At 51.0% G+C, this 21,601-nt stretch overlaps 1 protein-coding gene across 1 annotated transcript; it reads right to left on the bottom strand.

Moving 5' to 3' along the window:
* Positions 1-1,700: 1,700 nt before the first annotated feature.
* Positions 1,701-16,552, bottom strand: COCH (cochlin). Its single transcript, XM_038756429.1, has 11 exons — positions 16,500-16,552; positions 16,340-16,390; positions 13,070-13,226; positions 10,177-10,310; positions 8,591-8,653; positions 8,350-8,394; positions 8,091-8,238; positions 7,524-7,627; positions 6,700-6,926; positions 4,429-4,945; positions 1,701-2,394 (listed from the first exon to the last, which is right to left on the bottom strand). The coding sequence occupies exons 1-11, from the start codon at positions 16,531-16,533 to the stop codon at positions 2,219-2,221; spliced, it is 1,656 nt and encodes a 551-aa protein (XP_038612357.1). The 5' UTR covers positions 16,534-16,552; the 3' UTR covers positions 1,701-2,218.
* Positions 16,553-21,601: the final 5,049 nt, after the last annotated feature.

The following is a 21,601-nucleotide window of genomic DNA, read 5'->3' as shown; positions in this document are numbered from 1 at the left end:
CAAAGATTAATCGCTTGTAAACAAGAATTCATCATAAAACAGTTCCTTAAGAGTCAAGAAACTCTTCCAATTGACTTGGTTATCAGGAGCTGTCTTCCCCTGGAGAAGAGGTACCTGATGGCTGGCTGACATTCCTATTAGAATCAGTCTTTTAAGAAAGCGGAGAACATTAATGTAATAAGCATATTGACTTTTAAATGGTACTTACGCTTCAGCTGGTAAATAGGGAGCAGTTCATTTTCAGCCATCCGCCAGTGCTAGGTCTTCACAAAATAGAACTCAAAAGGGAATTATTTCATCGAGGGAATGTGAAGGTAATTTACTAGAAGTAACTAGAGGCTTTAACTTTTTTTTTTTAAAGAAACTTTGCCCCTTTGCTCCTAAGGTTTTATCTCAAATTCCTTCTTCCTCATCACCCATTCAGCTTCATTCCCAGCACTGCTCACCTCCAACCAAGCCTCTCAATATTTGTTCCAGGGGATACAGTGTAACCCAAATGGTGGAGAAGAGACAGTAGCTCCCGTAGACACCTGCCGTTAGAATTCCCATTATATGCTCCCTCTGTCTTTATCCTCAGAGGTCCCCACACCCCCTGGATAACAACTTCCGATGGGATAGAGGAATCCCTCTCTAGTCCTGAAATGAAGAACGGAGGAAAGATTGCCACTGGGAAGTTTTAACTGCTCAGGCTGTCCCGTCACTAATAAACTCTGAGTGCTTCCATCTTCAGTTGTCAACAGAAACATTTCTGAAAGTTGAAAAAAACTAACGGGTGCTTTCATCATTTAAAAACCTTTGTTTTATTTATGTCAGCCGTGTCCCTTACCCATGACTCAAAGCAGCTTTGACATAAAATGCTAAAGTAGATGACGGTTGTCATGTCTAAAGTTATTTTGCAGCACATTCTTATAAGCTTGAAAGCTAAATCTTTGGATACAGGTAGAAACTTTCTCCTGAACTTGATAAATTCTTAAGAGCCAAATGTCTCTACAGGTAAAAAATTAATGCTATAAATACAAAAATACAAAGCAGTCCAACATCCATATTCAGTATACGTAGCCAGTCATAAGTTATTACAAAAATGACCTACACAAAGCTCGATAAGTAGGATCACTTCGGTATCACATGCTTATCATTTTACAACCAGTTAGGATGAGTAACATATCCTTGGTGCCAGTGACTCCCATCATTTTAAAGAAAAATATCAAAAAGCTATCAACAGGTCAAATAGACTGTTCTTCTAGACTCTGAGCCCGGTGTTGGGTAGGAATCGTCTCTAGATGTTGGCGATTTGTACTTCCCAAGCCCTCAGTACAGTGCTCTGCACACCGTAAGTGCTCAATAAATACGACAATGAATGCTTCTAATAAGTGTACAGTTATAAAGGAACTCTGCTCTAAGGTGTCTGCAAAAGGATTAGTGTTTTTTCCAATGCTCTCTCCCCCAGAAATTGCCAGCCTTCGTGGGCAGGGAACGTGTCCACCAAATTGGTTATATTCTGCTCTGCACACAGAAAGCACTCGTGGCTCAGTGGAAAGAGCCCGGGTTTTGGAAGCAGAGGTCATGGGTTCAAATCCCAACTCCACCAATGGTCAACTGACTGTGGGCAAGTCACTTAACTTCTCTGTGCCCCAGTTACCTCATCTGCAAAATGGGGATTAAGACTGTGAGCCCCCCGTGGGACAACCTGATTACCTTGTTACCTCCCCGGCGCTTAGAACAGTGCTTTGCAAATAGTAAGCGCTTAATAGATGCCATTATTACTGTTATTATACAACGGATTGAAGGAGAGAGCTTTGATTTTGGTCATAGATGAAGGCTTGTGTACCCCTAACCGACATTACCTTTCACCGAGTTGGCAATGACTGCAGGAAGTGGCAGTCGTTGACCAAAACTCATCTGGCATTGGGGGAAACTTCTTATTATTTAAAACAAACCAAACAGATTTTCATCTCCCCTCTGTAAGGACAATAAAGACAGCCAGCAGTAGCTATAAAGACAGTGTCCCTTCAGAAAATAACAAACCACGTGTGGTTTAAACTTTGGATCGTATTCACCCTTGGGAGCCGAATGGAGCATGCCAGAATTACAACCCACAAGGTTAACGTTTTACAGGGAGAATATCAATTGGACCCGAATAATGCCTTTGATTTGCATTAAAAGAGAAGGGCAGAGAGCACTAAAGAGGTTTTCTCTTACTGTCAACTAAATGTCACCTTTACTGTCTGGAGTCCAAGAAATCTCTACAGATGCCTCTGATGACATCGGGCACAATCTGTTCCAGGCCGGCGAACTCGCGGGTGAAGAAAGTGTGGGACTCCTTGGGTTCGGACGCCATATCCTTCAGGTCATCCAGAGGGGCCCAGGCCACGCCGATGGAGAACACTGTGATACCTAATGGGGAAATGTCTGTCAGCTCCTTTGAGCCGGTCAGGGAACAGTCGTTTTTGTGTCTCACCGTTGTTCACGCCGTTCTGCCCCTTCATTTAACTTGCGCGCGGCTGCTCCGAGAAACAGTACTAGCTAGCAGGAGGCTGGAAACGGAGTCTTAAAAAGAAGCTTGCGTGATACCCTCCCCGGTGAGGTCAATCAATCAATTGTATTAATTGAGCGCTTACTGTGTGCAGAGCACTGTACTAAGCGCTTGGGAAATACAAGTCGGCAACATATAGAGACGGTCCCTACCCAACAGTGGGTTCACAGTCTAAAAGGGGGAGACAGAGAACAAAACCAAACATACTAACAAAATAAATAGAATAGATATGTGCAAGTTAAATAGAGTAATAAATATGTACAAATATGCACATATTATAAATATGATAATAAATATAATGTAATAAGTATAATAAATATGTACAGGTCACTGCTCTGTGTTCCTGGGGCTCGCTAGCTCAGCTGCTGTTTTTTCAATCAATCAATCAATCAATAGTATTTACTGAGCACTCAGAGTGGACAGATCAATAGCAAGGTGAGATAATTACCATGGTATTCGTTAAGCGCTTACTGTTTGTCCCAAACTGTTCTAAGCGCTGGAGTAGACACAAGTTGGACATGATGCCTGTCCCACAGCGATTTCCCAGGCAAAGTAGTACAAAGAAAATCCCCATTTAACAGTTGAGGGAACAAAGACAAGTTAAATGACTTTCCTAAGGTCACATGGCAATCAACTGGCAGAGCCCTGATTAATATAATAATACTTGTGGTATTTAAGTGCTTACTATGTGCCAGGCATTATACTAAGGGCTGGGGTGGATGCCCCAGGGCTTAGAACAGAATTTGATGGAGTAAATGCTTAATACCATTAAAAGAAAAAAGAAGAGCTTTTTCCAGGTGAGGTGGAAGGGTCGCTGGAGAAGTGGTTTGGAGCCACATCTCCATTTTGTCGGAAGGTGGGTCAGTCCCTCCCCCCCGACCCTCTTTTTTATGGTATTTAAGTGCTCACTATATGTCAAACCCTGTTCTGAGCGTTGGAGTAGGTACAAGTGAGTTGTCCAACAGAGCCCACGTCCCGCGTGGGCCCACGGTCTGCGGAGGAGGGAGAACAGAAGAACTGAGGCCCAGAGAAGTGAAGTAACTTCCCTGCAGCATTCCACCTTTGCCCTAGAGAAGCAGCGTGATCAGTTGGAAAGAGCACAGGCCTGCGAATCCGAGGACCTGGGTTCTAATCCTGCCTCTGCCACTCGCCTGCTGTTTCTCTCCTCCTCGTACCATGACCCCAAGCCTCACGGCATCAGAGCCCGAATGGCCGATAAGAGGAACAGTAATCGTGTTCATGGGCCAAGCACCGTGCTGCTATGCACTGAGGTCGACACAAGATCATCAGATGGGGCACCTTCTGTCAGAGCCTGAGGAAGGGAGAAGAGGTATCTTCTCTCCATCTTACAGGTGAGAAAACTGAGACCCAGCAAAGTGAGGTTGGAGAAGCAGCGTGGCTCAATGGAAAGAGCCCAGGCTTTGGAGTCAGAGGTCATGGGTTCAAATCCCCGCTCTGTCAATTGTCAGCCGTGTGACTTTGGGCAAGTCACTTCACTTCTCTGGGCCTCAGATCCCTCATCTGTAAAATGGGGATTAAGACTGTGAGTCCCATGAGGGACAACCTGATCACCTTGTAACCGAACAAAACCAAACATATTAACAAAATAAATAGAGTAGATATGCACAAGTAAAATAAACAGAGAACTATGTACAAACATATATACATATATACAGGTGCTGTGGGGAAGGGAAGGAGGTAAGACGGTATTGATAACAATTATTGTTATTATTATTACAAGGACCAGTTCCCGAGCCCACCGTTGGGTAGGGACCGTCTCTATATGTTGCCAGCCCGTACTATCCAAGCGCTTAGTACAGTGCTCTGCACACAGTAAGCGCTCAGTAAATACGATTGAATGAATGAACGACCTCCCCAGAGGGCAGAGAACCGACCTGCTTTGTGGGCGGCGGCCGCGGGGCCCCGGACATCATCGTAGGACTGCCCGTCGGTGAGGACCACCAGGAAGTTCTTGTTGGGGCTCTCCCTCATGGGGCCGAACACGTTGCGGACGGTGAAGGCGATGGCGTCGCCGGTGGCGGTGCCCCCGCTCATGTAGCGGATCCGCCGGATCACGGCCAGGACGTTCTCCTTGGTGGTGTAGTCCGTGAAGCTGAACTCCGTCCGCTGGTCGTAGGTGAACTGCACGGCCGCCACCTTGGCGCCGACGTCGGAGATCTCGAACGTGTCGGCCACGCGGGTGACGAAGTCCAGCATGAGCCGGAAGTTGCCGTCGCCGACGCTGCTGGAGCCGTCCACCAGGAAGGCGAGGTTGACGGAGTTGTAGCAGGTCTTGCTGCACAGCATCTGCTCGTGGGTGCACAGCCTCTGCACCAGGGGCTTCACGAACTTGGTGGTGCCGAACCAGGTGGGAACGTGGTAGGAGAAGAAGCCGTTGCTCCGGCAGACGGCCTGGGGAAGACAGAGCCGCGCCACTGCCCCGACGCCCCCACGGCCGGGGGGCGGACGGGGCCGCTCGGCCCGCCCGGCGGCCGGAAGATCCACGGGGAAGGACCGCGGCCGGAGACCGGCTCTGTTCTTCTCAACGGGGGCTCCGCACAGAGGACCGGGCCCTGCCCGCGGTCGGCATCTAGTCCGGAGATCGACGGTATTTCTGGAGTGCTTACTGCGTGCACAGCTATTGGACTAAGTGCTTGGGAGAGAGTACAGCCATACAGAGAGCGACAGTATTTCTGGAGAGCTTACTGCGTGCACAGCACTGGACTAAGTGTTAGGGAGAAAGTGCAGCCATACAGAGATTGACGGTATTTCTGGAGCGCTTACTGCGTGCACAACATTGGACTAAGTGCTTGGGAGATTGTACAGCCATACAGAGAGCGACAACAGTATTTCTGGAGAGCTTACCCGCGTGCACAGCATTGGACTAAGTGCTTGGGAGAGAGTACAGCCATACAGAGAGCGATGGTATTTCTGGAGCGCTTACTGCATGCACAGCATTGGACTAAGTGCTTGGGAGAGAGTACAGCCATACAGACAGCGACGGTATTTCTGGAGAGCTTACTGCGTGTACAGCATTGGACTAAGTGCTTGGGGGAGAGTACAGCCATACAGAGAGCGACAACAGTATTTCTGGAGAGCTTACTGCGTGCACAGCATTGGACTAAGTGCTTGGGAGAGAGTACAGCCATACAGAGAGCGACAACAGTATTTCTGGAGAGCTTACTGCGTGCACAGCATTGGACTAAGTGCTTGGGGGAGAGTACAGCCATACAGAGATTGACGGTATTTCTGGAGTGCTTACTGCGTGCACAGCGTTGGACTGAGTGCTTGGGAGAGAGTACAGCCATACAGAGATTGACGGTATTTCTGGAGAGCTTACTGCATGCACAGCATTGGACTAAGTGCTAGGGAGAGAGTGCAGCCATACAGAGAGCGACGGTATTTCTGGAGAGCTTACTGCGTGCACAGCACTGGACTAAGTGCTTGGGAGAGAGTACAGTCGTACAGTGACATTTATTGAGCGCTTACTTTGTGCACAACGCCGCACAAAGTTCCTGGGAGAGTAAAATACAATAGAGGTGGTGGACGTGATCCCTGCCCTCGAGGGGCCTTCTGATGAGCGGCGTGGCTCCGTGGAAAGAGCACGGGCTTTGGAGTCAGAGGTCACGGGTTTGAATTCCGACTACACCACGTGTCTGCTGTGTGACCTGGGGCACTTAACTTCTCTGAACCTCAGTTCCCTCTTCTGTAAAATGGGGATTAAGGCCGTGAGCCCCACGTGGGACAACCTGATCACCTTGTATCCCCCCGCCGCCGGCGCTTAGAACAGTGCTTTAAACATAGTTAGCACTTAACAAATACCATTATTATTATTATTATTATTATTATTATTATTAGTGGGCAAGGAACAAGATCACCCACTCTACCATCTTTACCTTTCCCAGGGCCTCAGTACAGCATCATTGATGGTAACGACATCCTTATTTTCAGTTGCCTCCACCTATCTGTTGTCTATTTTAAATGTCTCTTCCCACCTCGACCATAAGCTCCTTTGAGTGCGGGGACTTAGTCTACTTACTCTACATACTCTCCCAGGCTCCGCACACAGTAAGCGTCCAATAAATACCATTGACTCATCGGGACGTGCTGAGCCCCGAGGAGAGGTCAGCCGCCCCCCCACCCCCGAGGAAGGCCCCACTCCTTACCTTGTCCACAAAGCCCACATCCTGGACCATCCCCAGCTCCTCAGGGGTGGGTTTGGCCACAGACACGATGAACACGTTGACGCCAAACTCCCTGGCCACGATGCCGGCTTCCTCGATGTCGTCCGAGGGCCAGCCGTCAATGAACACCACCACCACCTTGGGGATCCCCTTCCTCACGCCGCTGTCGGCCGAGAAGAACCTCTGGGCCGTGTGCTTCAGGGCCTTTCCTGGGTTGGGGCGGGAGGGGAGCGTGCTGGGGCCGTCGGGCGCGGCACGGCGCCCCACCAGCGCGGCCCCTTGGGGCCGACCCCGCCAGGTCTCGCCCCATCTACTCGGGAGTATTTAGGGAGCACCTGCATTGGGCCAAGCGTAGTCCTGAGCACTGGGGAAAACCCCTGGAGGGGGACGACGTCACCCCTGGCACCCCAAAGTGGCTCATGATCTAGCACCTGTGCATTAACTCTGCACCCCCATCCCTTCTCCATAAACAGAAGTCCCGTCCCCTTCCCTGGCACGATCACTCCTCATTCTTGCCAATGCCGCCGCTCCACACCCGCTTCCCTGTAGTTCCCTCGCTAAGGAAAACTCATCATACTCACCGTGTCTGACGCTGCCCACGCGTAATCGCGCAGTTCTTCCATCACCCCATCCCCTCGTACCCCCACTTCCACATCTGCATCCCCCAGTTCCCTAACGGCGTTCTAGACAAAGTGTGGAGGGAAGCCTCGCACGGGGCACAACGGCGTTCTCCGGGAAAGCCAGCCGGCACGGACTGCGCGGCCCAAACCGGGGGGGCGGCCCACGGGCCGAGACCCGCCTCTCACCTGTATTGGAGTTGCCCCCACGGAAAGCGATCTCCTTTATGGCAAATAAAACATCCTTGGTAGATGTGAAGTTCTTCAGGGAAAACTCAATTTGGGGATGTTCGCTGATGAAGAGGAAAACCAGAATTACTGCCGGCGGGTGACGGGGTGGGCAGTGTGAGGGAGTTTGCGGGGGGTCGCCGGCAGGGACCACCCAACACGGTTCCAGGAGAAGTGGCGTCTCCATAGGGAGGCCTCCCGTCCCACCCGGGGCCACTGTGCCGAACGGCCCAAGCCGACCCCACACCGGGGACCTGCAACTTCCAATTCGGTGATGGGGTTCGGAGGGAGTGGGAGCAGTTCTCGATTTCTTCGTTTGGGAAACGGGACAGGGAAGTATATTCTACCTAGACCCTTGGGAAGGTAAGAGAGATAGAGAAGCTGAAACTGAGGGAGACAGATGTTTCTTGGGCTCTCCGAACTCCTACTTTCTGTCAGAAGAATCCAATTGGCCCAACAAGCAGCCGTGGTCTCTCCGTCCCCCGCGCCACCACTCCGCAGCGGCTTTGAAAAGGGCGGATACCGAACCTGGCTTGCACCAGTCCCACGTGCGGTCCTTCCGTCCCGATGCCCAACATCACGGCCACCTTCCCCACAAAATTCTTCTGCAGGTTAAATCTGCGCTGGCCGATGTTGTAGCTGCCGTCAATCAGGAAAGCGATGTCCGCCTTACAGTCTAGGGAGACCCAGAGTCGGGAGGTCACAGCGCCCGCCCGGCTGGGCCTGCCAGGCAGGGCCTGGCAAGCCTCCTAACCCCCATGCCTCCCCTGGCCATTTTGAACCTTACCTTTGTTTCCCATCTTTTTCTCTGGGGTTTTCTTCAGTCGTTTCCCTGAAACGCAGCAGAGAGCCGGCTAGCACAGGGAAGGCCGGCTGAACACAGGGAAGCCAAAAGACCGTCCCTCCGTCGAGCAAGACGCCCACCTAATCGCGGGATCGAGCGACTCCGTGCCGACGGAATCGCTCCAACTTTCCCGGCCGTTTCCCCGGAAGGGAAGGGGGCAGGGAGCTGGGATCGGCGTTCCTACCTGCGGCGGGCCGTGCTGTGGCCGGCGCCCGTCCGGTGGCCTCCAGGGCTCCAGGCTGAGTCTCTGTTGACAAACGAGGCAGGACTGTGTGCGCTTCCCAGCACGGGAGGGAAGCTGGGTGGTGCGGGTCATCCCGCCATCTATTTATTTATTTACTTGTACATACCTATTCTATTTATTTTATATTGTTAATATGTTCTGTTTTGTTCTCTGTCTCCCCTTTGAGACTATGAGCCCACTGTTGGATAGGGACCGTCTCTATATGTTGCCAACTTGTACTTCCCAAGCGCTTAGTACAGTGCTCTGCACACAGTAAGCGCTCAATAAATACGATTGATTGATTGATCTATTCCCCGACCAGGCCCGTGGGAGGTGATGGATGCCGGCAGCGCAGAGCATCTGGCTACGCTCTATATGAGCATACATTGTTTCCAAGCATGGCTGCGCCCTGGGCTATGAGGCAGGGTGCTCAGCGTGGTATCGCAGTAGATGACCCTTAGCCCGTCTCCTGAATTGACCCGGTAGCACCCTTTGTGCCTCCTAAACTTCCCGCTCCACCAGCCTGCCAACCCCTTCAGTGGCGAAGCAAATGTCTGGAGCGTAAAAGCTGGAAGAGAGGCAGTGTGGCTCATTGGTGAGAGCACGGGCTTTGGAATCGGGCCATCGTATTAAACGCTTACTGTGTGCAGAGCACTGTACTAAGCGCTTAGGAAGTACAAGTTGGCAACATATAGGGACAGTACCTACCCAACAGTGGGCTCAGAGTCTAGAAGGAGGAGACAGAGAACAAAACAAAACATATTAACAAAATAAAATAAATAGAAAAAGTATGTACAAATAAAATAAATAGCATAATAAATACGTATATACATATATACAGGTGCTGTGGGGAGGGGAAGGAGGTAAGGCCGGGGGGATGGGGAGAGGAAGGAGGGGGATCAGTCTGGGAAGGCCTCCTGGAGGAGGTGAGCTCTCAGCAGGGCTTGGGTTTGAATTCCGCTTTGCCAATTGTCAGCTGTGTGACTTTGGGCAAGTCGCTTCACTTCTCTGTGCCTCAGTTCCCTCATCTGGAAAATGGGGATTAAGACTGTGAGCCCCCTGTGGGACAACCTGATCTCCTCGTAACCTCCCCAGCGCTTAGAACAGTGCTTTGCATATAGTAAGCGCTTAATAAATGCCATTATTATTATTATTATTATAACAAGGGTCCGTGAGTCAGGAGGCCTGGGGCCCAGTACCGGTTCTGCCGTCAGCCTGCTGGGTGACCTTGAGGAAATCAATCACTTTAACCTCCCTGGGTCTCGGTTTCCCTATCAGCAAAGTGAAACAAAGAACACCTGCCTCTCCCTCCCTTCCAGGGTCGCTGGGAGGAGAAGATACGGTCTTTCACGTTAGAGGAAAATCAACACATTCTCCAGATACGAGGGATCATCACCTTGGCTGGAAACCCAAATCCCCGCGCTTGTCGGCCTGGACAGGTCAAGTGCTTAGGACAGCGTTCTGCACACGGTAAGCGCTCGATAAATACGACTGAAGGAATGAAAGTCTCGGGAAAGTTTTGTAAAATAGAAGCCAAGGGCACTTACCTGTCACTGTGAAAGAGGAGGACCAGCGTGTGAGCATCTGGGACTGGATACCATTGGCGTTGACGGAGGAGTAGTTTTCTCGCCCCGGGAGGCCGTAGAAGCGCACGGCTCCTCCAGAACTGCCGATCACCCCCCTGTAACACAGCAACGGGGGCTGCGGCAGCAGGCAAGGGCGAGCCCAGGGCCCCCCTACCTCACGAGGGTGCGGGGGGACAGACAGGGCAGTCACGTCGTACCGCCCCGGAAAACCGTCCCGGGATCCTGCCAGGCACGAGCGTTCGTCCGTCGCTGCTATGGTTCCGATGGCTGGTCCACCGGGGGTCCGCTCTCCCAGCTGCGTCCCCTCCCGAGCTCGACGACCCCCCTAAGCAGCCTCACGATGCCCACAGGGAAAAAGCAGCGGGCACAGCCCCTCGGCTCTACTGTGGCCTAGCCCCGGCCCTGGGCACGCCTCTCCAAGCAGGCTGCCCCCCAACCATGCCGAGGGCTGGCTCCAGAAGTCTAGTAGCCCCGTCCTGTTGCATACGATGTCACCGTGCTACTCCACACGTACACGCAGGGTAACGCGATGCACGCAGAAGTCTGACTGAACACCACCTGACCCTAGAGCATTTCTCCGGGGGACCTCTGACCCGATCAATTCATCATCAGTGGTATTTGTTGCGCATTTACTGCGCGCGGAGCGCTATCCTAAGCACTTGGGGGAATACAGTACCATCGAATTGGTACACGGTCCCTGCCCCTTCTTGCTTCTCCCAGGTCCCTGTTGATGATGATGACGACGGAAGCGCTTACTATGTGCAAAGCACTGTTCAAAGCGCTGGGGAGGTTACAAGGTGATCAGGTGGTCCCATGGGGGGGGCTCACAGTCTTAATCCCCATTTCCCAGATGAGGGAACTGAGGCCCAGAGAAGTGAAGTGACTTGCCTAAAGTCACCCAGCTGACAAGTGGCATATCTATCTATTCTATTTATTTACATATCTATTCTATTTATTTACATATCTATTTATTTTATTTTGTTAGTATGTTTGGTTTTGTTCTCTGTCTCCCCCTTTTAGACTGTGAGCCCACTGTTGGGTAGGGACTGGTAGGTAGGGTATGGTTGTACATTTTATTACTCTATTTACTTATTTATAAATAAATAGGCACTGTAAGGTATGGTTGTACATTTTATTACTCTATTTATTTATTTATTTTACTTGTACAGATCTATCCTATTTATTTTATTTTGTTGGTATGTTTGGTTTTGTTCTCTGTCTCCCCCTTTTAGACTGTGAGCCTGCTGTTGGGTAGGGACTGTCTCTAGATGTTGCCAACTTGGACTTCCCAAGCGCTTAGTCCAGTGCTCTGCACACAGTAAGCGCTCAATAAATACGATTGATGACGATGAAGTGGCGGAGCCGGGATCTGAACCCACGACCTCCGACTCCAAAGCCCGGGCTCTTTCCACTGAGCCACGCTGATAATCACACTGGAAACGGTCCCTGTCCCAAACAGGGCCTCCAGTCTTAGGGAGGAGAAAAACAGCATCTAATCCCCATTTTATCGATGAGAAAACAGAGGCGCAGAATTTAAGTGACTCGTTCAAGGACACACAACTGGCAATCGATGGAGCCGGCATTAGAACCGCTGGCTCCCAGGCTTTTGCTTTTTCCACTAGGCATGTTGCTTCTCAGGGAAATGTAGGGAAGCTTGGGCAAGCACATGGTAAAATGCACGTGCGGTCTGTGCCCACATCAGACAGCTTCGGGCAAGTTCGATGGGAGTCGGGGGAGGGAAGCCTATAGTATGATTTGCTTAAGGGAGAAAAATACAACCTGCTGAGATTTCCATGACAATGGGATGCATTAGAAGCATATGCTGGCACCAAAAGAGAGGAGGTATTATGGTCAGCTAAGAAACCTTCACAGAGCCGTTTACATACTGCAAATTGTGACACTAGATACCTGGTATAAAATAATAAGCTCCTCTTTTACGTGAGTTCCTTTCAAATTCAATTTCTGTACAGAATCTTCTGATTTTGTTTGGACTCTCTCTACAGGGCTATTTTACTTCGACACAACAGTCGTTCGATGGTGCAGAATAGAAACCGTAAGCTCTATTTACGAAGATCCTGGATTGAAGGACTGAGTTCAGTGTCCTTTTTAGTCAGGTGCCGCTGTCGGAGTGTTAACCCCCGGCTTCCCAGGGACCACGCTGCAGTCGCCCTCCTGCCAGGGAGCCCTGCGGCAACGGCCCCACTTAATTCGCGTCTGAAGCCGGCCCTCCCATCATCATCATCAATCGTATTTATTGAGCGCTTACTGTGTGCAGAGCACTGTACTAAGCGCTTGGGAAGTACAAGTTGGCAACATATAGAGACAGTCCCTACCCAACAGTGGGCTCCCACCCGCCTAAGGACCTATCTTCCTTTTAAAGAATGCCAGAGGAGATGGGTTATAGCAAAACCTGCCAAAAAGGGTTTGAGGATTATCGAGGGAGGCCCCACCCCCAACCCCGAAATGGATGGGCCAAATGGGTGGCTGGGAAAGTTAATAATAATTAGTACTTGTGGTATTGGTTAAGCGATTACTAGGTGCCGGACACCGTACTAAGCACTGGGGTGGATACAAGCAAATCGGGTTGGGCGCAGTCCCCGTCCCGCATGGGGCTCACAGTCTTAATCCCCATTTTACAGATGAGGTAACTAAGGCACAGAGAAGCGATTTGCCCAAGGCCACACAGCAGACAAGCGGTGGAGCCGGGATTTGAACCCTTGACCTTCTCACTCCTAGGCCTGTGCTCTAGCCACTAGGCCACGCTGCTTCCAGGGCGCTGAACAGAGACGGGGCGAGCTCACAGGAGACAGCCACCATGGGCGGCTCACCGTGCGTCCTCTGAGGCGGGCCTTACTTGTGGATAGCAGCTCCGCAAACGCTGGAGAGGGACGCGTACACCGTGTCCCCGAAGACGTAGAAATCCCGGAGAGGGCAGCCCCCGGGGCAGAGGACGTCAGCTCTCGCCTTCCTGATGTCGAGCCCTCTCGTAAAGCACGTGATAGCCATTGGGGCTGGAGAGAAAGAAGAGGGTAAAACGTCAACATCCTCCACCGCCTCCAACCCCCCACAAATACACCGGTCCATTAATCTCTCTCCCAGAGGCCCGGGAGAGCCACGGGCTCTCTCCGACCTCGTTTTGTTAGCCCGACTGATGGAGCAGGTACGTGAGTGACACTCCAAGTTCCCGTTTCTGGAGACAGAAAGTGAGTCGGCCAGATGAGGGCCAGCCAACTCACTGATACGGCTTCGGATCACACCGTTCTGCAAGTGTGGCAAGATTTAAGATCGAAGTATAACAGTGAAAAGAAAATCACACTGAACGTAATTTCAGTAAAGGAAAGGTTCTGCAAGTGTGGCAAGATTTAAAATCAAAGTATACAGTGAAAAGAAAATCACATTGAACGCAATTTCAGTAAAGGAAATCTCTCTCCTCCATCTTTACAGAAAGAAAACTTTTTCTCCAAAGCAGTTCAGGGCAGAAAGTGACCTTTTAAAATCGTCTTCCACCACGAGCATGCAAACCATGAAGGGAAACGTGAATGTTGCTTGGGATATGCCATTTCTCTTTCCTCCACGCCACTAAAACTGACTGTTGAAAATGGACCAGAGGATGTTTATAAGGAAAAGCGAAATTTCTATTGAGAAATTCAGATTAGGTGAGCCCTGGCTGGTGCTTCATGAGGAAGTGGGAGAATATCGCGGGCAGGGGACGGGTTGGGCCGGAAGCTCCACAACCCGTTCGGCTCCTTGAGCTCCCGGGTAGGGGTCTCCCGTGGGAACGGCAGCCCCCCGGACAGCGCCAGAGAAGCAGCGGGGCTCAGTGGAAAGAGCCCGGGCTTGGGAGTCGGAGGTCATGGGTTCTAATCCCGGCTCCGCCATATGTCTGCTGTGTGACCTCGCGCAAGTCACTTAACTTCTCTGGGCCTCAGTGACCTCACCTGTAAAATGGGGATTAAGACTGTGAGCCCCAGTGGAACAACCTGATTACCTCGTTCCCCCCGCCGCCCCCCACCCGCAGCGCTTAGAACAGTGCTTGGCACATAGGAAGCACTTAGCAAATGCCATTATTATTATTAATATCCAAGTGGGAGAGGAACTAGGAAGTGGAACCTGAGGCCACCAGCCAAACAACCGAAGCCATCTTACTGCATAGATGAAAGAAAATGGCCCACTGGGCAGGGGCAGTTTGGGATAAAAATGAGGCATTTCCAGTTACACATTCTAGTCCACCTCCATCACTGACTAGAGAGGATGGGTCCCAGTGACCTACAGTTCACATTCCCCTGACAAGACCTCCCCATCTACCCCCTAAACTCCCCCTCTAGACTGTAAGCTTGTTATGGGCAGGGAACATGTCTGCTAATCCTGTTGTAGCGCATTCCCCCCCAGGAGCTCAGTACAGTGCTCTGCACTTAGCAAGGACTGCAGAAATAAGATGAATTGCTTTTCAGAACACTCTCTTCCTCTGAGGACCCACACAGGCTTGTTCAAAGTTCAGGACTGGCTCCTCTCAAAGGGGTCTGGGAATAAGGCCTTGGGATTTAGGGGTGCATTCACCCTGAACAGTCCCTAGCATATAAATGAGTGCTGTGGCATGGACTCTTATTCCACCCCTCCAGCAGGTCTATAAATGCAATGGTACTGTACTAAGCGTTGTACTAACGAGCACAGGGAAGAGTACAATAGCGTGCTTCCAAAGATTGAGGTCTCTCAACCGTCTACCCTCTTCCCTCCCCACCGTTCCCTGTAATGACAGCAGGTACGGTCTTACTGAGTTCATCATCATCATCATCATCAATCGTATTTATTGAGCGCTTACTGTGTGCAGAGCACTGTACTAAGCGCTTGGGAAGTACAAGTTGGCAACATATAGAGACAGTCCCTACCCAACAGTGGGCTCACAGTCTAAAAGGGGGAGACAGAGAACAAAACCAAACATACTAACAAAATAAAATAAACAGAATAGATATGTACAAGAAAAATAAACAAATAGAGTAATAAATATGTACAAACATATATACATATATAGAGGTATATATATGTATATATATATACAGTTCAGGATCTCCCTGCCCATTTTACAGCTAGGAAAACTGAGGCTGGGGAGGGAAGGTTAACCAATGGGAAGGGTGATGCTCTGCTGCCTGGTCAGATCAGCTGGAAAGAGGGAGCGGCCCCCCGTGACCCTCCTTCTTCCCACCGTCAAAAACACCGAGCCCGTTTTTGGGTAGAGATTGTCTCATCTGATGCCCGAACTGTCCTTTCCAAGCGCTCAGTCCAGTGCTCTGCACACAATCAGCGCTCAGTAAACTGCTCGGGGAAGCAGCGTGGCTCAGTGGAAAGAGCACGGGCTTTGGAGTCAGAGGTCGTGGGTTCAAATCCCGGCTCCGCCACTTCTCAGCTGTGTGACTTTGGGCAAGTCATTTCACTTTTCTGGGCCTCAGTTCCCTCATCTGTAAAATGGGGATGAAGACTGTGAGCCCCCCATTGGACAACCTGATTACCTTGTGTCTACCCCAGCGCTTAGAACAGTGCTTTGCACATAGTAAGCGCTTAACAAATACCAACATTATTATTATTATTATTATTAATACACACGATTGAATGAAACACAGCCCCATTGTGATGGTCCCAGCAGGCTTCTGTCCTCTTGGGCGCCCATAGGGGCCTCACAACTGCTCTTTCCCACCCTTAAAAGCCAAACTTTCTCGAGTTGGTGGTCGGGCAGGGAATGCCTCCTGGGGCTCGGGGAAGAGCTGGGGGTGGGGGAGGTGGAAAAAGGTGACCCCCCACACACACACACCACACCCCTCCCCGCCACCAACCCCCTCGGTTGGTAAGTCAAGACAGGCATTGCCACCTGTCTACACTATTGAGGCCTGTCTCCTTGTTTTGTTGTCTGTCTCCCCCTTCTAGCCTGTGAGCCCGTTGGCGGGTAGGGACCGTCTCTCTATGTCGCCAACTTGTCCTTCCCAAGCGCTTAGTCCAGTGCTCTGCACACAGTAAACGCTCAGTAAATACGATGGAATGAATGAGTGAATGAATGAATGAGGTCCGGGCCCAGGCCCGTAGGGCCCCCCGGCCCCTCCCGGGGCCCTCCCCCTCCGGTCCCTCCGTCACTCACCGGGGTGGTCGTCGTGGCCGGTCACGGGTCCCGCCTGCTGCCAGCAGACACCTGGGGCCGGGAGACGGGCCGGGTGAGGGGACCCCCGGGGGGAAGGCCAGGGGACGGGACGGGACGGGACGGGACGGGAGGGGACCCCGGGGGGCCGCGGGATACCCACCGAGGCACAGCAGCAAGGTCCAGGCGGAAGGCATGGTGCTGCCAGGGGCTCCGACCTGGGCAGAGCGGGGGGCAGAGGGGGGTAGAGGGGGCAGAGGAGGTTAGAAGGGGCAGAAGGAGGCAGAGGGGGGAAGAAGGGGTGTAGACGAGGGGGCAGAGGGGGGTAGAAGGGGTAGAGGGGGTTCGAAGGGGCAGAGAGGTGTAGAAGGGGTAGAGAGGGCAGAGGGGGTTAGAAGGGGCAGAAGGAGGCAGAGGGGGGTAGAGGGGGCAGAGGGGGGTAGAAGGGGCACAGGAGGGTAGGAGGGGTTGAGAGGGCAGAGGGGGTTAGAAGGGCAGAAGGAGGCAGAGGGGGGCAGAGGGGGTTAGAAGGGGCAGAGGGGGGTAGAAGGGGCAGAGGGAGGTAGAAGGGGCAGAGGGGGGCAGAGGGGGTTAGAAGGGGCAGAGGGAGGCAGAGGGGGTTAGAGGGGGCAGAGGGAGGCAAAGGGGTAGAAGGGGCAGAGGGAGCAGAGGGGGGTAGAAGGGGCAGAGGGAGCAGGGGGGGGTAGAAGGGGCAGAGGGGGCAGAGGGGGTTAGAAGGAGCAGAGGGAGGCAGAGGGGGGCACAGGGGGACACAGAGGGCAGAGGGATATAGAAAGGGCAGAGGGGGCAGAGGGAGCAGAGGGGGGTAGAAGGGGCAGAGGGGGCAGAGGGGGTTAGAAGGAGCAGAGGGAGGCAGAGGGGGGCACAGGGGGACACAGAGGGCAGAGGGATATAGAAAGGGCAGAGGGGTTAGAGGGAGGCAGAGGGGGGTAGATGGGGTAGAGGAGCCGGGAGAAGTGAGGCGGCCGGAGAGGACCGGGCCTCCCTCCCTCCGTCCCGCCCTCCGGTCCCCCGGCTGGCTGGCTTCCCTCCCCTTCCTCCCCACCGGGCCCCAGGCCGGGGGTCCCCAGGCCGCCCCCCCCCCCCTTCCCCCGGAGGGCCCGCCTCTCCACGTTGCCGCCTTGTCCTTCCCAAGCGCTCGGTGCAGTGCTGCGCACACAGTCGGCGCTCAATCCACACGACTTCACCTGCCGCCCGCCGCGGGGCTCGGGGGTGGGGGGGACGACGGACGGCCGGCCTGGTGCCGCCCAGCGCCCAGGGGGCAGCGCACCAACCGGCCCGCGGCTCCGGCTCCGGCTCCATATAGGCCGCCCCGGAGCGCGCACGAGGAACCGGGGCCCGGGGGGCGGGACCGCGGGGCCCGGGGGGCGGGACCGCCTCCTCGGGGACCCTCCCCCCTTCTCTCCCTCCCTCCCTCCCGGGGCGTGAAATAATAATAATAACAACAACAACAATAATAATAATAATAGTAATAAATAATAATAATAATAATAATAATAATGCAAGCGCTGTTCTGAGCGCTGGGGAGGTTGCAAGGTGATCAGGCTGTCCCACGGGGGGCTCACAGTTTTCATCCCCATTTTACGGATGGCGGACCTGAGGCCTAGAGAAGTGAAGTGACTTGCCCACAGTCACGCAGGTGACAAGTGGCGGGGCCGGCATTTGAACCCATGACCTCTGACTCCCTGAGCCCTTCTAGACTGTGAGCCCACTGTTGGGTAGCGACCGTCTCTATAGGTTGCCAACTTGTACTTCCCAAGCGCTTAGTATAGTGCTCTGCACACAGTAAGTGCTCTGCACACAGTAAGTGCTCAATAAATACGACTGAATGAATGAATGAATGAATGAACGAACTCCAAAGCCAAGGCTCTTTCCCCTGAGCCACAAGCAATACTCCAGCACCGTGCACACAGTGAGCACTCAATAAATAATAATAATAATAAAAATGATGGTATTTGTTAAGCGCTTACTATGTGCAAAGCACTGTTCTAAGCACCTGGGGGATACAAGGTGATCAGGTTGTCCCACATGGGGCTCACAGTCTTCATCCCCATTTTCCAGATGAGGTAACTGGAAGTGAAGTGATGTGACTTGCCCAAAGTCACACAGCTGACAAGTGGCAGAGCCGGGATTTGAACCCATGACCTCAGACTCCAAAGCCCAGGCTCTTTCCACTGAGCCACACTGCTTCTCTAGTAACCGCTTAACCTAGACCACTATTGTTATGGTTCTTGCAATGCCCTGAACTAGATGCTTAGGAAAGAACAGGAAAAAAAGTGATGGGTTCCCTGTCCATATGGAGCACTACACTGCAAAACTGTATTTTGGAAGGCTGAGCCCCCTTTTTCATCTCCTCCCGCCCCTACCGACCTACCTCCTTCCCCTCCCCACAACACTTGTATATATTTGTACAGATTTATTACTCCTCTGTTTATTTTACTTGTACATATTTATTACTCTATTTTGTTAATGATGTGCATATAGCTATAATTCTATTTATTCTGAGATTTTGACACCTGTCTACGTGTTTTGTTGTCTGTCTCCCCCTTCTAGACTGTGAGCCCGTTGTTGGGTAGGGACCGTCTCTATATGTTGCCTACTTGTACTTCCCAAGTGCTTAGTACAGTGCTCCACACACAGTAAGTGCTCAAGAAATAGGAGTAAATGAATAAATTTGGGGTACCTTTAAAAAGGGTGGAGGGAGGGAGCAACAACACAATCTGGCCTGGCTCTAAATCCACCCCTGAGTGAGGTCGTACAGAGCATTCCCCAAACCCTGAAACCTTCATCATCATCATCATCAATCGTATTTATTGAGCGCTTACTATGTGCAGAGCACTGTACTAAGCGCTTGGGAAGTGGATGTTCCCCTCAGAGAGCTGGGATCCTGGGAACATTGGGGAGACTGAGCTACCCTGCTGATTCTCCCACACCTTCCAAGTCAGAGGGGATCCTGATGTGCATATAACAATTGCAACAGGAGAAAGAACAAACTGAGAATTCATCCGAAATTCCATGAAAACATTGTACAAATGTTTTTTGTAGGCCGTGATTACTGTCCCAGAAAATTGTACTCACTGGGCCTAAGGGGCAGAGCTCAGAAACTTATGTAGTTACAAGCAAACTGTAAAAACATGCATACTTTGATACTGAAAGGTCAGGTTTTTTGGTCTACAATGATATCATTCTGGTAAAGTCGTGTGGGTAGGGATTTGTGTGTTCCAATTCTATCGTATTACAATTTCCCAAGCAATTGGCACAGTGCTTTGCACACAGCAAACACTCAATGAAGAACGCTGATTGAACGAGTTGTATTCAGTTGACTGACTGCATTGATAGAGAAGCAGCATGGCCCAGTGGAAAGAGCATGGGCTTGGGGCTCAGAGGACTTGGGTTCTAATCTCGGCTCTGCTACTTGCCTGCTAGGTGACCTAGGTAAAGTCGCTTACCTTTTGTGTGCTTCAGTTTCTTCAACTTAAAGTGGGGATTCAATACCTGTTCTCTCTCCTATGCAAACTGCGATCCCCATGTAGGACAGGGACTGTGTCCAACCTAATTAACTTGTATCTACTCCAGGGCTTAGAACAGTGGTTGACACATAGTAAACTCATAACAAATACCATAAAAAATAGTGTTTCAGGCAAAATTTTCTTGGGGATGGAAACTTGTCATTTTTGAGGTCACTGAAAAAAATCATTTACAGAAAATGAGATCAGCCCAATTTTACATAGGCAAGAGGCTACCCCAAGATATTGAACATAGAGCAATTCAGTAACACTAATAATAAAGTCAGGACTTAGTTTTCCCAGTGGTTATGTTTTAGAAGAAACACCTTGCAAACTGACAGAATGCAAAAAGATACCAAGTTTGGATTTGGTTCCTCCAACTCACCGGATGGCCTTCTTACGAATCCAGATTTTCTTCATTTCAGCTCTAAAATCTCAGTAAGAGCTTTGGAGAGGACTCGGACAGTTTCTTCAAGGGGAAGCGGCACTCTGTCTGAAGTGATCGTTCACGCTCAGCTTTCTCTCAAATCCCTGGAATCTCTGGATCATTTTGCGATCAATCCATCCGCTCAGCACATTCATCTTTCCTTGATAATACCAAGAGAACAGAGTGATGTTTTAGGGCTCATTTGTAGAAGCAATCGCTTTAATTTTTGCCTTCCATAATGAATGCATCGAGGCCTTCATTCCTGGCCACAGACGATAAACCTTCTCTCTTTGCAGTCTTAGCCAGCATTTCTACTTTTTGGACCAAGTCAACCCTTTTTTTTGGCTCCTTCCTATGTGACATAGGAATTTGAGCTTCTTGCAGTCTTGTCTTTGAGCCCCACATGAAAACTAACCAGAGAGAAAGTCAAGGGGACAGTAATTGTAACCCCGTGGCCACTGGTAGCCCTAAGTGGCCTTTGGGATCGAGAAGAGGGGTGCTTTGCACATAGTAAGCACTTAATAAATGCCATCATCATCATCATCATCATTTAATTTGCATCTGCACATCCTGGCACCTCGGTGTCATGGTAAAAGTGAGCTCAGACTGGGCACAAAGCTAAATCATTTGTTCCACTATTTCATCCTGACATATTTCCACTTTTTCCTATTATATTCTTGTTCATCTTCCTGCTTCTGCTCTCCCATTAGATTAGTTGTTCCTTGAGGGCAGAGACTGCCTGCTTTGCTATTAATGTATTCTCCTAAGCAATTAGAACAGTGTTTAGCACTCAGTAATCACTCAGTAAACACCACTGATTGAGTAAGAGACTTGTAAACTCCCTGGATCGAAATTTCTAGAAAGCAGAAAAGACTTAGCGAAGGATGCTAGGAATTGCCTGAATTTGTTGGCTTTGGGTGTGTTCAGGAAGAAGAGGCCCTTGGAAGTGGAACGACCAGAAGGATAGTTGCTATGCCCAAGAGCAGCCTCTCCAGATGCAGTCTCTTGTGGCTTCTTAATAATAATAATAATAATAATAATAATAATGATAATAATAATAATGATGGCATTTGTTAAGCGCTTACTATGTGCAAAGCACTGTTTTAATTGCTGGGGAGGATACAAGGTGATCAGGTTGTCCCACGTGGGGCTTACAATCTTAATCCCCATTTTACAGATGAGGTAACTGAGGCCCAGAGAAGTTAAGTGACTTGCCCGAAGTCACAGAGCTGACAATTGGCAGAGCCTGGACTTGAACCCATGACCTCTGACTCCCAAGCCCGGGCTCTCTCCATTGAGCCACACTGCTTC

Source organism: Tachyglossus aculeatus, chromosome 14, assembly GCF_015852505.1.
Source record: "Tachyglossus aculeatus isolate mTacAcu1 chromosome 14, mTacAcu1.pri, whole genome shotgun sequence".
NCBI lineage: Eukaryota > Metazoa > Chordata > Mammalia > Monotremata > Tachyglossidae > Tachyglossus > Tachyglossus aculeatus.
Note: the sequence above shows the minus strand (reverse complement) of the source record. Positions and strands in the feature narration are given on the sequence as shown.